At 33.8% G+C, this 18,120-nt stretch overlaps 2 protein-coding genes across 5 annotated transcripts; both read right to left on the bottom strand.

Annotated features, from left to right (window-relative positions):
- Positions 1-1,592: 1,592 nt before the first annotated feature.
- Positions 1,593-5,021, bottom strand: LOC101261656 (glycine-rich protein A3). 3 transcript variants are annotated; one of them, XM_004229489.5, is made up of 4 exons: positions 4,753-5,021; positions 4,641-4,678; positions 3,166-3,479; positions 1,593-2,054 (listed from the first exon to the last, which is right to left on the bottom strand). In XM_004229489.5, exons 3-4 carry the CDS (start codon positions 3,449-3,451, stop codon positions 1,837-1,839), a joined length of 504 nt encoding a protein of 167 aa, XP_004229537.2. In that variant the 5' UTR covers positions 3,452-3,479; positions 4,641-4,678; positions 4,753-5,021; the 3' UTR covers positions 1,593-1,836. The 3 variants fall into 3 exon arrangements, with proteins under 3 accessions (XP_004229537.2, XP_004229538.2, XP_010323401.2); XM_004229490.5 differs by having other exon boundaries at positions 4,778-4,888; XM_010325099.4 differs by having other exon boundaries at positions 4,641-4,778.
- Positions 5,022-12,738: 7,717 nt separating this feature from the next.
- LOC101262350 (uncharacterized) lies at positions 12,739-18,022 on the bottom strand. Of its 2 annotated transcripts, XM_019215387.3 has the most exons (9): positions 17,630-18,022; positions 17,286-17,342; positions 17,061-17,136; positions 15,667-15,746; positions 15,463-15,512; positions 15,303-15,387; positions 15,084-15,182; positions 14,490-14,525; positions 12,739-13,449 (listed from the first exon to the last, which is right to left on the bottom strand). In XM_019215387.3, exons 1-9 carry the CDS (start codon positions 17,894-17,896, stop codon positions 13,222-13,224), a joined length of 978 nt encoding a protein of 325 aa, XP_019070932.2. In that variant the 5' UTR covers positions 17,897-18,022; the 3' UTR covers positions 12,739-13,221. The 2 variants fall into 2 exon arrangements, with proteins under 2 accessions (XP_019070932.2, XP_004229540.2); XM_004229492.5 differs by lacking the exon at positions 14,490-14,525.
- Between the last annotated feature and the right edge of the window lie 98 nt (positions 18,023-18,120).

Here is an 18,120-nt window from a genome sequence, read left to right on the forward strand (position 1 = left end):
TATTTAATAATATTCTCTCATAAATTAATTAGAGTATGATCTGGCTTTCAACTACCAAGAAAATAAAAAAAATACTTACATATTTATAGGTAAACACTGAAGACTATTTCAGCAAATGAAAGCTTGGCACCCCACATATTTTCATCAGCCAAAAGGGGGCCAAGATAAAATAAATAATAATAATAATAATAAAAATAATAATAATAATAATAATAATAATAATAATAATTTGGCAATATTTTCCAAAAAAATTAAAATGTGAGGAAAATACCTTGATGTGGAACTTTGCTGAGGAATTTGTGTTGGTGGTCCTAATTATACATATCAATTTGGCCAATCTAGCCATGTTCTCCTAGCAGATAATTTATTTGGACTTGTCCGTCATGGTCAAAATGATTTGTTTGGTTCGCAGGATAAGGTGGGATATATATCGTGTTATGAATAATTTGGTTTACGATCCAAATAACTCTGATTAAGATATGTAGATGCATGAGCTCTTATAGTTGAATTAAGTGCTGAAGATATATAAGTACTACTATCTTCCGTCTAAATTAAGTTTCGTTTAAAGTTTTGGGATGTCATTAAAATAATTCTCTTTTTGTTCCTATTTATGGAAACCAAACAAATATTTTCACTAATAATATGTAATTTAAGTTTCTTCGATTCGTCTGACTTCACATAAAAACATATAAAAAATATAATAGTAAAAATTTATTGATGACCAAAATACACAACCTTATTGATTCCTTCATGTTAATATATGAAGTTTCGATGAGAAAGAGTCGGAATAGAATCACAACTAACCAATAAAAGAACTCAAATATATTTATATCAGACATCAATTTTTCTCGTGAGAAATCACAATTTTCGCAAAGTAAAAGATATTAATAACAATACTATTCTACAACAATAGTAGTTCAAACCACACTCAAAAGTAGGGCATTTCCTTATTGGTCGATTACCAACCTTTCCGCTTTGGATTCTCTGATCCCAAAATAGAAATATCAATTGTCCATACTCCTTACCGTTTTCATTTTTTATATTTGTTCCGTTCAATTTTAATTGTCATAATTTTTTTTTTTATAGAGTCAAATGATAAGAACATTAATTAATATTTGATTGTGTATTTTTTTATTATATTAATATACAAAATCTTTATAATTTATAGTACTTTTATATAGATTTTGAATATGTAATTTTTTTATTTTGAAATATTAATTAATGTAATCTAATTTCACTTTAAAAATTAGTCAAACTGAATTTCAAAAAAATCCAACATGACAATTAATAATAAGACGGATGAACTTGAAATGTAAGCCAAGGGCATGCAATAGCATAGCTAATAAAAAAGTCTCCGGGATCTATTATTAAGAATAAATTTTTATTTTCTACCCAACCCGAGTTTGTTAAATGCTCGACAAGCAGCTATATTAACCCCGAAAAGAATAAACTATGGTCTGTTCATCAACCAAATATGGCCATGAATTTGTTAGTAGCTAAGACATCTGGATCAGCATGTTCAATTGTCTATAGAGGAAAGTGACATTTCTATGGCATTTTGGGAACTAATTTCCAAGTCTACAAACTCGAACTTCACCAGTAAAAATCCTTTGTAATAACAGCTAATCATGTGTAATACATACTATGGATAGCACCAGGCAGAAAGTTGTCATCAACTTAAAGTGAAAACAATATATACACGAAAACAAATCGAGAGTGTTGATAACATACTAATATCAGTAAAGAAACACCCAAAATGCAACAGAAATTCATCGTCAACAGAAAAAGTAGAAAGCAAGAACCGAAAGCAGCAATCTTGTTAGTTGAGGCAATGAATCACTTCCATCTCTTGTGTTTTCCAAACATGCCATGTTTTCCAAACTTCCCGTGCTTGAATTTTCCGTGCTTGAACTTTCCATGATGGCCATAATGGCCATGATGGCCAAAATGGCCATGAGGGCGACTATGCATGAGATGGTGAGCCCCATATGCAGCTACTGCTGCTGCTGCACCTCCAGCTAGCATGCCCCCTCCTATATGAGGTCCAGCATGCCCTGCACAAGTTCTGAATAGTCAACCAATTGTAACATAAAAGACATTGATCAAATCTGTTTCCACACTACTACAAGTTCATGTACTCATTGGTTGTTCAAAAGAAGCAAACGATTCACTTGTCAACTGATGGATTTAAATGGACAATGCAAAGAGGTATGCGGATAGAAGGAGAAAAACAAACTAATATGCACTAGATGTCAGCACTCTATCTTTCGCGTATCTTTCATGTTAGTCTATTTAATCAGAAACTGCGTAAAACTAAAACTCATAGTTGATCATCGAACAATAAGGAAGCATATATATATATATATATATATATATAGCAATCAAGACCAGTACTAGTAAAATTAATATCAATTCCATGGTGAAGTAGCACATCCATCTGAAAACCAAACAAGGAAGCATATATAAAAGCGGCCAAACCAAAATGAATATCTGATCATCAGATCATGCATTTGTATTCATGTGAAAACCCTTTCTGCAGCAAGCAACTCATAAGCTACATGCCATGGACATTGCCTGAAGGTTAATTGTTCACATTATAAACAGCGGGTAGCAAACATTCTCAGACATCCAAAACCAGCCTAACTGTATCAGCATCATTAACTTTTTTCCAAAACAAGGATACCTTCCCCCCAATAACAAAATCCAAGAAACAGAAGCGTAACGTTTCTCAACAAAGCTGCAAGGTCAATTTAGTCCATTTGTTAAGGTAATTGCATATATGAAATGATTTATAACTTCGGGGGTGTTAAGGTGGTTGCATATATTTAGTCTGTTTGTTAAGGTGGTTGACCACGCGGGAGATCAACATTCTTCCCCTTGCATATATGCAAGTTATTGATTTATACCTTCCGGGCTTAATTGTTCTGACTTTAACCCCCTCTATATGGACTGTCACTCTTGAAGTTTCAAGAGCTTTATCATCTCATTGTGATTCCTTACACACAATTTAGACATGGTATAACAATGAAGAATGTAATTAATAAAGGAACTGCACGATCGACAAAGAAAACATGGGATGTGTGGATAACAAAGGACATTATATCTTGGAAACTGATTTAAATGCAGAGAAGCAATAAATACTAAGAAACTAGTTCAATGTATTACCATGATGTGAGGCTGATGGACCTGGATAGTAGGCGGGTGGATAACTTGCAGGAGGATACCCACCATGTGGAGGATATGCAGGTGGCGGGTATGCCCCTGGTGGAGGAGGATATCCTGCTGGCGGGTATCCACCGTGAGGAGGATAGCCAGAAGGCGGGTACCCTTGTGGTGGATATCCATATCCTTGAGGTGGATGTGCCCCATAGCCTCCATGGTGATGGCCCATAGCATATCCAGCAAGACTAGAAAACAGTCCTTTGTCAGTATTTTCATTCTTGTCCCCCATTTTTCTTTTCAGATTCAATTATCAAAGCCTGGATCATAACAAGAACAATAAGAACGTAAATATTCACATTGAATAATTCGGCTAGGTAAAAAGCAGAACATTAGTTTCCATATATTGAATAACACCCAATCTCCATCAAATTTACAATTTCGATAACCTTCTTTCACAAGAGGATTTATCATCTATGCTTAAATCTATGAATTTACTTAAGTCACTCAACATCAAAGAAAACATGTAACACAAGCAGAGAATTCTTCTAGCCAACAAATTAAATAATTGGTGAATGACAAACTAATTTCAGACTGTCCTTGAGGCCAATTGTGTTATGTTCTTATGAATCATGAACAAACTAGCCTGATAAACATACAACAACTCGTTATATCACAACGTGATAAGCTGCATAATTACACAAACACAAAGAAGAAGCTACCAGAAACACATCATTTGACATGATCAAGACTTTCTATACCAGCACAAATTGTTCCCCTGATATACGAAGGAAAAAAAACAATATCTCTTCCACCCTCATAAATAAGATCAATCACCGAATTAGCACAACTAAAAGTCTAAAACACTTCCATACTAAAGCCAAAGTTTTGGTTCATTCTTTTTCATGCCTTTTCTACTATGAGATAGGGGATGCAGAACACAAAAGGACCAAAAATCTAAAACAAAACCACCAGAATCAGGCCTATTTCATTCTGCAAAAACAAGAATTAGCCTAACTAAAGATCAATTGAGCAAAACAGATACATGATCACATGCTAAAAACACCAAGAAAGATCAAAATCAACAGTAAATCAGGAAAACAAACATGGGTAATTCGAAAAACAGAATCTTGAAACCATCACGTAAACCCCACCAAGAAGAACGAAAAAAAGAAACATTAAAAAAATCTTGAAACTATCAAAACAAACAAGAATAAGCCTAACTAAAGATCAATTCAGCAAAACAGATACATGATCATATGCTAAAAAACACCAAGAAAGATCAAAATCAACAGTAAATCAGAAAAACAAACATGGGTATTTCGAAAAACAGAATCTTGAAACTATTCACCAAAACCCCACCAAGAAAAACGAAAAAAAAAAAATCTTGAAATTATCAGAAAAGATGGGCTATGAAATTCTATCAAAAACCCAATTACCAAAAAAAAAAAAAATTGAGGGAAGGAGAAGAAAGGAGTCACCTTTGTATTTCAATATTTGTGTTCAACACAGAGATCACCTGAAGTATGAAAACTTATTCAGAAATTTTGTAAATTTATAAAAAAAAAATACATATAGGAATCGTATCCTCACAATTTTCTTTACGCGTTACTTGTACCTTTAGTATGGAGAATTTCCTTTTTCCTAATTGTTTACTCTATTAGATCTTAAAAAAATGTCCTAAATTGATTTATCGGAAAAATACTCTTAACATATTGAAAATGATACAAAATTACATTTCATTCACGTCTAAAATACTCTTAAAGTATTGAAAATGGTATAAAATTACCCTTCATCCACTTATTAGCTCCAAAATGTCATTTTCATCCACATATTGGCACCAAAATACCCTTGTCATCCACGTTTGAGTTCAAAATTGACCACTTATTTAATAATTTTAAATTTAAACTATTTAAATATTTTTAAAAATACTTGATGCTTATAATTTAATTTATTTGTATCATTTATAAACCAACTCACTACCCACTCATTACTAACTAAACCCCACCCAATTAATAATCCAACTATTATATCAAAATCGTCATAAATACTACTAAAACACGATGAAATTATAGATTTCTGAAAATGACATCCAAAATCATTCGAGTCCGAATCAAAGCCCCAATTAAATTTATGTTGAGCCGCTTATTTAGGAGCACACTTTCAATAGGATTCTCTTTCAAGATTGAATTGGAAATTTATGATTAAATGTAAAGAATTAATATATCCTGAACTAATTCATGCACTTTTTTAAAATATACTTTTGTAAATATTTATGATTTGTTTTAAAACCATTAATATATTATTTTTTTAAAAAAAGTTACCTATGAAGTAACATCACATAATTGAGACATAAGAATAATTAAGATGAACATAGTCAGACTTTTAAATTTGTCGGTAATTTTTATTTAGACACTTGAATGTATGATAATTTACTTCTATAGATATTTTCGTCTCAAATTTTAAAAAACACTCTAGCAGTAGCTTTTCTGTTGTTGCATTAATAATGTGACGGATTTATTAATTTGATGGGTTTAATTAGTAATGGGTGGATAGTGAATTGATTTATAAATTATAACAATAGTTGAGCGCCACGTATTTAAAAAAATATTTAAATAGTTTAAATATAAAACCGTTAAATAAGTGGTCAATTTTGAACCAAAAGGTAGATGACAAGGGTATTTTGGAGCCAATAGGTGGGTGGGAAGAGTATTTTGAAGCTAATAGATGGATGAAGGGTAATTTTATACCATTTTCAGGGTATTTTAGGCCCTTTACCGTTGATTTAACATTAAAAAAATAAAATAAACCAATATTATAGTCTTGATATATTAAAATGCTTTTAATTTTTATTACCACACGACGCATAAAATTAAAATTTAAATATTGCGAAAGAATTTTTTGTTGTTGTTGTGGATATTGATTAGAGAATACGTACGCATGGAGTGTCCATGTATCAAGGAATAAAGTAATCGAATCTTACTGGTTAATAAACTTTAATAATTCATAAAATGGATAGAATATTGATGAGAAAATAAAAAGTTAGTTAGAAAAGTTAGTTAGAATTCAGTTAGGAAGAGAATCTTCTAGTTACAACTTCTTTACTTGTATATATATATGTACATATCTTGAATGTATATAACAACACATTGAATAAAAATTTCTTCTTCTTTTCTTCAATCTTCTTTAATCACTGTTAATGGTGATCTCATCATGGTATCAGAGCACAGTGACTGATTCTGTGTCTAATATCTTCATAATTTGAAATCATCTCATCAGCTCTTCTATTTGCTGATAAAAGTTTGTTGCACGATCTGGTTATCATTCTGTGATTAGATCGATCTCTGTTGTAATCTTGGAAAAAGAATCTCTAGTTGTCTTCGTCGAGTTTAAACTCGGTTAATTTCTGGAAATCCACTGGTGAATCAATGGTGATTCCAAGTGAAGGAATTGTAAGTGAAGAAGTGCAGGGAGGACCTTCATCTTCTACTGAATCTGAACGAGTGGATCACAATCATCCCTTGTTCATTCACCTATCAGATACTCAAGGTTCAGTTCTTACCTCAATCCAACTTTTAGGATCTGAAAATTACTCTCTATGGAGTAAATCCTTGAAACTTGTACTTTTGGGAAAAAACAAGTTAGGATTCCTGTTAGGAACATGTAAAAAGGACATGTATCCTGCTTCACTGCATGATCGATGGGATAGGTGTAATGCCATTGTCTTGGGATGGATAATGAATTCTGTTTCTAAGGGTTTACTGAGTACAGTCATCTATGGATCTGATGCACACAGAGTTTGGGAAGATCTGCGTGAGAGGTTTGATAAGGTAAATGCATCCAGGGCTTACTTTCTACATAAAGAAATTGTTACACTATCTCAAGGTACTACTTCTGTATGAAGTTACTTTTCAAGACTTAGAGAACTGTGGGATGAGTTTGAAACTCTAATGTCTCCTCCTTCATGTGCTTGTGTTGAAGCAAAGTTGTATGCTGAACATTTTCAGTATCACAAACTTTGGCAATTCCTAATGGGACTAAATGATACCTATGCTCATGCTAAGAGTCAAATTCTGATGATAATTCTTGTTCCTAGTGTTAATCAAGCCTATGCTATGATCATTAATGTTGAAAGTCAAAGGTTGAATGGTATAAGTACTGGATCATCTCTGGTTGATTCACATTCAGAGGTTGCTCTTATGAGTAACAAAGTATCTCAAGGTCAATACTCTGGTGTAAATAATCAAAATGGAAGCAATGGTGGTTATAGGCAGAGAAACTATAGTGATGGTAGACCTAATGGGAAGGCTCATCTGGTTTGTGATTTCTGTCATTTTAAAGGTCATACCAGGGAAACTTGTTATAAGCTCCATGGATACCCCAAGAGAAAAGGAATCACCTCTAATTCTTATGCCAACAATGCTACTGGAAGCAATCAAGGTAATGAGGTAAGAGCATTTGATAATCATGCTTCCTCTACTAATACTACTCCAACAGGCACACATGGTGGTGTATCATTGTTTACACCTGAGCAGTACTCACAGATCCTTCAAATGTTAAACAAAGGAAAAGATATAGAGTCTACTACTGGTAATGTGGCTACTACTAGCACTGCAGGTATGATAACAACCTTTATGTCTGATGTGGTTAACAGAAATTGGATAATTGATACTGGAGCTTCTAATCACATGGTTCATAATGCTAGTCTAATGACTCAATATAGAAATCTTGATGATAAGAGTAATATGCATGTCAATCTACCTACAGGAAGTCAATCATCTATTAGTCATATTGGTGAATCCTTAGTACTTACAGATAAGACTGTAAATGGTGTGTTGTTTATTCCAGAATTCAAATACAACCTACTATCTGTATCTCAGTTAACCAAGCAACTGAAGTGTGCTGTGATATTTTTTCCTGACTTCTGTGTCTTTCAGGATCTCTCAAATGGGAAGGTCCTGGGGATTAGTAGAGAAGATCAAGGTCTATATCTGCTTCAGACTGGATTGGATACTTCAGCTGACATTGGTGGTTTTCAGGCTCATAATTCTACTACTGAAGTTTCTAATATAGACAAATCTAAGGTGACTAATGTTAAGTGTAATTCTCTATGTGATCTTTGGCATAAAAGACTTGGTCATGCTCCTCTTAAGGTACTCAGTAGAATAAAATGTTTACCTTCTATATCTTTGGAAGATCATCATTGTACTGTATGTCCTCTTGCAAAACAATCTAGACTTCCATTTCCTGTTAGTATTACTACTTCTGCTGCATCATTTGATATTGTACATGGAGATGTTTGGGGTCCTTATAGAGTTTCTAATCATGATGGCAAGAGGTATTTTCTTACATTGGTGGATGATAAATCTAGATATACTTGGATTTCTTTGTTACATACTAAGTCTGATTGTCTTATAGTTCTGAAAGATTTCCTAAGTATGGTGAAAACTCAATTTGGAGTCAATGTTAAGTGTATCAGGACAGATAATGGAACTGAGTTTGTTAACTCCCAAGTGTCTAGTCTGTTCAAGGAATGTGGAGTTATACATCAGAGTTCTTCTGTTTATACTCCTCAACAAAATGGAATTGTTGAGAGAAAACATAGGTCCATTCTTGATATGGCCAGGGCATTAAGGTTTCAAGCAAGTATTCCTTTGAAGTACTGGGGTTGTTGTGTGTCCACAGCAGTATATATCCTGAATAGACTGCCTTCTGTAGTACTGCAAAATAAGTCTCCTTTTGAAGTATTGTTTGGTAAAATACCCTCTCTTCAACATATGAAAGTCTTTGGTTCCTTGCGCTATGCTACTACTCCCAAACATTTGGATAAGTTTTCTCCCAGAGCTATTCCTGCAATACACTTAGGCTATTCTTCATAAAAAAAGGGCTATATATTATATGAACTGAGTTCTCACTCCTTCTTTGTTAGCAGAGACACAGTGTTTAAAGAAGGTATATTTCCTTTTAAAGATCTTCAATCTTCTCCTTCTCCTGTGTTTCCTGTTCTATATTTTGTTGATGATTCTTCTAGTCCTTCTGAGTCTTTTACTACTTCAGATACCTCAGTCTCTACATCATCTTTAGGTGAGTCTCATTCACTTTCTGAGATAGGTGTATTAACAGAAAATCAACCTTCTCTAAGAAGATCTACCAGACTCTCAAAACCTCCCAGTTAGTTGGATAACTATGTTACTCCTAGTACTAAAAATGCATGCTTATATCCACTTTCCAACTATGTTTCTTATTCTAGACTGTCTCCTTCATATAGAATTTCTCTTGCTGCTTATTCTACAATTATTGAACCTAAGACATATAAAGAAGCTTGTTTGGATCCTCAATGGGTTAAGGCCATGCAGACAGAAATTACTGCACTAGAAGATAATTGTACTTGGACTATTGTTCCTCTTCCACAAGATAAGACTCCTATTGGTTGCAAATGAGTGTATAAAGTGAAATATCATGCCTCAGGGGCTGTTGAGAGATATAAGGCAAGGCTAGTGGCCAAAGGGTATAGTCAGCAAGAAGGTCTAGATTACACTGAGACCTTCTCACCAGTAGCCAAGATGGTAACTGTGAGATCAGTGGTGGCCTTAGCTGCTTCTAATGGATGGTTTGTATTTCAAATGGATGTTCACAATGCCTTTCTTCAAGGAGATCTTCTTGAAGAGGTGTATATGCAGATTCCAGATGGTTTTGCAATCCAGGGGGAGAAGTCTATGGTTTGCAAATTACACAAATCCTTGTATGGTTTGAAGCAGGCACCAAGGCAGTGGAATCTAAAACTAACTCAAGCATTGAGTAGTATGGGATTTACACAATCTCATTATGATTATTCCTTGTTTATAAAGAAGGTGGAAAAGGAGTTGCTTGTTATTTTGGTATATGTTTATGATCTATTAGTAACTGGCAGTAGTTTACATCATATACAACAAGTCAGGAAAGATCTGCAACACAGGTTCAAGATGAAAGATCTTGGTGAGCTAAAATACTTTCTTGGGATTGAATTCTCTAGAACTAATGATGGTATCCTCATGAATCAGAGAAAATATGCTTTAGGACTTGTATCTGAACTAGGATTAACAGGTTGCAGACCTGCTTCTACTCCTCTAGAAACTAATCACAAGCTAACTTCTATTGAGTTTGATGAATGTTCAGGCAAAGTTAGTAATGCAGAAGATACAGTGTTAGATGACTTTGGAAAATATCAAAGGTTTATAGGGAGGTTGTTATATTTAACAATGACCAGGCCAGATATAGCCTTTGTAGTTCAAGTGTTAAGTCAGTTTATGCATTCACCTAAAACATCTCACATGGAAGCTGCTATTCGAGTAGTGAAATATATCAAAGGAACAACAGGACTTGGTCTGTTTATGCCAAGTAGTAAAAGTTCAGAATTAACAGCATATTGTGACTCAGATTGGGCTGCGTGTGTAGAGTCGAGAAGGTCTGTAACTGGATATGTAGTAAAGTTTGGGAATGCTGCAATATCATGGAAAGCTAAGAAGCAAAACACTGTATCCAGAAGTTCTGCAGAGGCAGAATTCAGGAGTATGGCTACAACAGTTGCAGAAATAGTTTGGCTGAAAGGCTTATTCAAGGAGTTGGAAACAGAGATCAGGCTGCCTATAAGGGTGTTTTGTGACAGCAAAGCTGCAATTCAGATAGCAGCTCATCCTATATTTCATGAGAGAACTAAACACTTCGATATAGATTGTCACTTTGTTAGAGAAAAGATTGTTGAAGGACTAATACAAACTCACTACATAAACACCAAAGACCAGCCAGCAGACTTACTCACCAAAGGACTTTGTAAACCTCTGCATGAAACTTTTATTAACAAGCTTGGAATGAAAAATATATTTTCTTATTCTAAGCTTGAGGGGGAGTGATGAGAAAATAAAAAGTTAGTTAGAAAAGTTAGTTAGAATTCAGTTAGGAAGAGAATCTTCTAGTTACAACTTCTTTACTTGTATATATATATGTACATATCTTGAATGTAAATAACAACACATTGAATAAAACTTTCTTCTTCTTTTCTTCAATCTTCTTCAATCACTGTTAATGGTGATCTCAACAAATATTAGGACTTAGGAGAAATGTTTATAATTCCTTTTTTTAATTAATCAATTAAGAAAATCCAAAACATCAAATTTGACTAAGACGGATCGATTAAATTTTGTTGGACAAAGATCAAACTTGTGATAATTGGTTAAAAGGATTGTGTCATTTATATTAATTATATATTATTAAGGAAAATTTGATTTGTCTACTTTGATATCAATAATCACTTTATTAATGAAATATTTCGAACGACAAATAGTAACTTATAATGAATTCACTTTTGATATATTTTTGAGTTTGAATCTTATACGAAACGTTTTAGTTTATTGTAAATCACTTAACACGAACTCAAATTTGATTAAATTCATCGATGAGTTAAAAAAGAGAAATGATATTCAAGAAAAAGTAAAAACGCGATTCTTTCCGATATGATCAAAAACCAATTACAACAACCATCAAACAAAAAAACAAAGAAGAATAATTATGTAGTACAAAAATGACCATATTTAAAATAATTGACTATGTATAATTAAAAAAAAAATTATAATGAAGAAATTAATTAACGCGTAATGAAGCTTACAATTGAAATAAGTTATTAAACTGTTTAGCATGCATGAGTATATTAAATTAGGCACTTGATTTAACGTTCAAACTTTTAGTACTACTCAACAAACGGGTGGTTTACCAAATCTCCTCCCTCTAGAAATTATTATGCCAAAAGTAGCATTATATATCTAAGTTTTTTTTTTTTGCTGCGGAGGCATTTTGTTGGGCTTCGTTCACACTCGATTCTGATTTCGATTCCGAGCGAGAAGTTTCCCAATCTGCAAGCACGGCAGCCCACGAAGACGATTGCGTTTGAGAAGTTCCCCAATCTGCAAGCGCGGAAGCCCACAAAAACGATTGCATTCGATACGTTTTAAACATGTTAAAGATTGTTGAACCCTATATTGAGTAGTAGTCATTAATAAATATACGATAATTCCTCTTCTCCCTCTTGAATATTGAACAAAAAGTCAAATCACACCTTCAACAAATCATAAAACTAAATTAAAGTTATCCAGATGTTTTAAAAAGCATATGTATAAGGTATATTATTTGTGGCACAAATTAAAGTGGCACATATTCTTTAGAAAGTTTCACTACTTCAAAAAAACGCTACATATACTAATGGGTGATAATTGGCTGTGGCATATTCTTAAGAGAAAATTTTTTTTAACGATGCATCTCAATTCCCTTTTCTTCAAATACAGAATCTGATGCTAAATCTTTCAATTTTTGTCTGGTTCTGATGAATTCATTAATTTTTTTGCGAGGTTCAAAACTCGTTAACTTCATATTCTGGCTCCATTTTGAAAGCATGTCACTAGTTATAAAAAGAAAGATACTACTACTCCACCTTTTTTTTTCAAATAGTAAGCGCATTAAAATCAGGACCAAAATCGAATTTAAATTTTGACAAGCATTTTGGCTTTAGTGCCATGTCATGCCTTAGAATATCCAACACTGAAGGCTTCATTTTTCGTCCTTCCAAAAAATCAAGAAAAATGAACCTGTATGCACTTAATAGTATAATTCCTATTGTACGTGAAAACAACATGAACTGTTACAGATTAACCAGTATCTTTGCCTAGTTAACCAAGAAACGTTTAATTTACCAACTAAAAACAAACAATACAGTCCATGATACAAACTACAAAGATCGAACGAAGAAAAAATGAAATGAAAGGGAAGAAAAGAGCTAATGTTTACATGAGATGTAGGTGACATGCTCTCCTTTTGAAGGGGCTTCATTATGCCATCAAGCCACTAGCTCGACTATCAACAGCTGAACTTCAAGCTCCATGGTTTTAACTTTGCATTGTTGGAGACATTAGAATGAGTTGTACAAATATAGATGTGTTGAAGGGCACTGCAAAGACCCATAATAATGCCAGGAGAAAGTTAAGAACAAAATTGTGTGATCCTGAACTCCAGAACAGCAACTTATGAACCAGAGAGTTAGTGTGGAACTTTTATGTAAACCCTTCTGTAGATTTTGCAACCTTCATATTCTGCATGGATCTCCCTTTCAGTTCTTATCCCCATTGGGTTGTTCAAAACCCATCCATCATCATCACAAGTTAAACTTGGATCAACACTATCTATATGTACTAGTTTATCAGGTACAGCATCAAAATAATTTCTCATCTCAAGCGCAACATCGAGCACATCAGATTGTATAAAGACCTATCAACCATCAATTAGAATGCTTAAGCAACAATGAAACACAAAAGATTATGCATGTGATGCTCAGCTGAATTTATAAGTGAATGCTCATTGTTGGGCTTTTGTTTTCTTAAGAACACGAAATAATCAGATGGAATGGATGTGCAGTACATTTATGAAACAGACCAGAAGCTAAATTTTATTCAGAAAAAGAAAGCAACCTATACATTATTAAATCAGACGAATAGCTGGCTTTAAAATCACTTTTGTGCCATGTACGCTGCTCACAAATCAAAGCAGACTTATTTTAGGGTCTACCAAGAGGTTAGGAAACAGTAAACAATTTTAGCCATAAATAGGGTAGATAACCTGTTAAAGCATTGTGTTACACTTTTCAACTGAAACCACTGACAATTGACATCATGATATTTTGGTGATGTCAAGCAAGTAAATCACAAGTTTGGAGAGAAGGGTCAAAGCCTAAAAGAATCTGAGACATTTGGAGCTAACACCTAGGGTACAAGTTTTGGATCATCAATTTTGAACAACCATGGATCCAAGTCCATAAGATGCATATCCCTTCACTCTCCCTTGTCCAGTCCCTGATACCAATTGGAACTAATGTATACGTATTGCGTAGTTGGGCAATTGATCATGCTTCAATTTCAGCTGGATATATATATATATATATATATATATATATGTCATTGCAGTCAAAAGTACATACAGCCAACAAACGAACATAGCATTCTTAATTGAACTAGCTTTTAGTTCCTCAGCTATTAGAAAATCATTTCCGTGTTTTCAGGTAATTAATATGATCTGTGTCATCTTATATTATCTCTCTTCTTGTACTATGGACTTTGTAAACCATTCCATTTGCAGCAATATTCTTCTTTTTGCCAAAATCTCTCTTCCACTAAAGCCAAGATAAACAATATCCTCTTCAAGCACTGTAGCAACTAGCAAGTAAGCAGATTATTGTTAATAGATCAAGGTGAACCCTACAGTCCCTACTTCACTACCGGAAAGGCTAAATATTGGCAACTCTTCGTCCTTACATTAACATTTTTGTCTTCTAATATGACTTCTTTTGACTGCATTAACATAAAACAAATCATCAGCTAAAGCAACTATAGCCAGCTCTAAATTACGAAATTACTTAAATCCTCTTCTATATTTTCCAGAAAAGAAGATTGAAGCACTGCAGCCACAAACACATAACAATTACTAGTCCAATTGATAAAAAGAGCCTCATGCGCTAGATAAAATTAACTAGGATCAAACATCCAATCAGCTGGGAGCAAGACTAAAAATATTTGGAAGTGACATCATAGACAAGATGAGTCATATGCCCACTAATAGATGCAAAATAGTTGTCAGTACATTCTAAGACTGTCTCATCATATACAATTTTTTCCCTATGAAGATTAAATAGTGTTATGCATATAGTTTTACTATACAAGTTAGGTTTAACTCACTTAAAAGTTCAAACACTGTGGCACTACCTAATGATACCTCAAACCAGGCGCTAAAAGCCAAATAGAAGTTGGCAAACTGAATGATGCACAGAGCATCAACAAGTACAACAAGTAATCTATGCACACAGAATATTAGTCAACTATTCCAACAGTCTAGAAGCTCCGAGCAGGTACCTGTCCCCCATGTTCTAAATTATTCACTATGGAATCGACCAAAGGCTTCTGCAGCACTCTTCTTTTATGATGTTTTTTCTTGAAGTGCGGATCTGGGCACTGCAGACATGAGGAACTAACTATTCAGCTTTAAGTCAACCAAACTTCATGCATACAAGAAAGGTTAATTGGCACAAGAAAACCCTTTCCTGTATACTTCCAGCATAAAAGGGAACTCACCAAGATTGAAACTAGCATTAATGGTCCAGGATAAGTAGATACAAGTCGTTGGAAGGAAACCATGGCATTCGTAGAGATGAAATGTCTGCATTTAGATATACATGAACAGGTTTTCATAAACATTTTTTAAGTGGACTATCAGGACTTTTCCAAGCCTTACGCATTTTTTAGACACAGCTCGTTTATCCAGTACTCAGCCCGTGCGACCAACTGCAGAAGGAAAAGATAGTCTCAACCATAAGTACCACAATACTACACTTTTTCGATAACCCATAATATTGCAGTTTCAGAATCCAAGACAGAAATAGCAGTATCTGAACAGAATGAAAGTGCTTTTTACTAGACAAAGTTGCTACCGACATACCCTAGGCCGAATTTCCAATCCCAGATAATTCATGGATGAAGAATTTCTCTTAGCAAGCCACATAAGAAATCTCCCACTACCTGCAATCTCCTTTCTAAGATCTAAGAAATCACAAGAACATAGAATAGCAGTATCTAAAGGCTCAAGGGAAGAGAAAAAAATAGAAGATATGTGAGATAAATTGAAAGGCTAACAATATCATATGGGAGTGAATGTTGGATCTCTAATATCCACAAATGTGACCATATGAGATTGGACAAATTAAAAACGGATTTTACTAACAGATGGCTGCAAATAGAACACATAAAGGATAACATGAAGGTTGTTTCAGATGGTACATAGACCTCGAGATAGACTGGTATGTAGATGCAACATGATTGAAGGTAATAAAAGGGTGAAGTTGTCTAAAAAGCCCTAAAATAGAGTCCTTGTAGATTTTGGCTAAAGAACATAATAAAATGGAAGTAAAGGATCCATATAGTCGATACCACCAGCTGAATTAATGCTTTATTGTTGTGGTTACACCTACATTAGGTCTGGTATTTGTCAAGACTTCTTATTCTGGTTAAAGACTTGTATGCCTTGTAGTGATAAGTGTAAATTTTGTCTTAAGAAATAAAACTAATGGTTTAATGATATATGGCCCAAGCAAATCCTACTAGTGTGAAACATTGGACTGAATCCCTTTACTATGCAGGGGCTCTAAGAAGTTCAGAATAACATCAACATCATTTACAAGTGACCCTATTCCAAAAGTGTAACAAGCAAAGACTTTTATCTGTTACAAAGGATATCGGTGTTACTTACTACATATCAGATAGAACACTTTTACTTACGGACCAATTTAAAAAGACTCCCTATTCAAAATTTCAACTAGTAAAAATACATTTAGCTGATTGATTACAAAGGAAATCAGATAAAACAATCACCCTTCATTTACTACATATCGCTTCACGTTGTTTATTTTCTTCAAAAAACTATGTCTTGCCGTCAACATTCTTCAGATATAGTTTTTTCTGAAGAAAATAATTGGGAAGCGATGTGTAGTAAATGAAGGGTGACTTTTTTTATCTAATTTCGTTTGCAAACAGCTAATTGTTGAACTTCTGGAATAGGGTGACTATTTAAATTGGTCCATAAGTAAAAAGGTTTTTATCTGATATGTGGTAATGAGGGGTGAAAGTAACACCTTACAACCTTTAAGGTTTTGGCATAAATTGCTATTCTATTTGTATAACCAACTACTTTCATGCAGTTTGAAGCAAGTTTTTCACAGATAAGTGATGGACCATACTAAACTACTAGATCTTTAATGGAAAACATGTAAATTAAAACAAATAAACTATAAGAAGAAATAAAACGTTAAAGAAATCAAAAGGCAAACAGGTTCCTACCACTCCCAATATCCACCATCAGAGGCAATGTTGCATCCTCAAACACCTCCTTCCAGTTTGGTGCTTCTGCAGGAATCTTCTCATGATAAATTATACAACAAAACAAAAAGAAATCATTTGAGTTCTATTCCATCCTGATTTTTCTTTCTGAAGTAAAGTTTCAGAAATTATAGCTGAGGTAATAAGGGGAGAAGCTTTACATATATAAATAGCCATAATTTATACCATGAGACCACGTCGCAGAGGATTGACATGCTGCCTTATTCGAAGATTACCAACATCCTATAACATCATTTGATTAAAGTGAGTATAAAAATGCACACACATATTGCAACAAATACCATTTTTATCCCAACCAAACATGGGATAAACTCATCCTAAAATTAATCTCGAAATTAGTTATCCCTTATCCTTCACATCAAACAAGACCTCAATGAACTCACACTAGCTTAATTTAACCCAATATTTAGTAAAATTAGTTGGCAACCATACATGAAAACTCAGCATAGTAGTACATTGTACTTGAAGAAGTTATAAAAATGTAGTCTTTTTTTAAAAAAATCTCAAACCTCAGAAAATTTTTCAGGGAGATTAAGGTCAGCATATTCTTTGGCTACAATTCCAGGACTCGCGTGACGGCTTAAGTGTTCATCTTTCTCAGCTACAGAAGATGAAACAGCCGATACCCAAGTACAATACCCTCGAAGACGGGGAAAAATTGATGGAGTTACACAAGTGATGTGTTTGTTAACAGTATTGAAGATGAAATTGGGAGAGGAAATGAAGATTGAGTTTAGAGGTTTTTTGGGTATGGCGGAGTACAAGGAGTAAGCCATGGCTACCGCTCCTAAAAAACACTATTTTCCCTATATATAGGTTGGAGAGATAAAATAAAAATAAAGAATAAAGGATAAAGAAGAGGAAAATAAATACACTGACATACTTAGTTTTAGACGATAGAAAAGTCATTTGAAGCAAAATAAGAGTTTTATCGTTTTATTGTGACACCATTTTTTTTTCAACTTTAATAATTTACACTATTTTGCTTAAAGCTTTAACT

The sequence above is a fragment of the Solanum lycopersicum genome, chromosome 1 (genome assembly GCF_036512215.1).
Source record: "Solanum lycopersicum chromosome 1, SLM_r2.1".
Lineage (NCBI taxonomy): Eukaryota > Viridiplantae > Streptophyta > Magnoliopsida > Solanales > Solanaceae > Solanum > Solanum lycopersicum.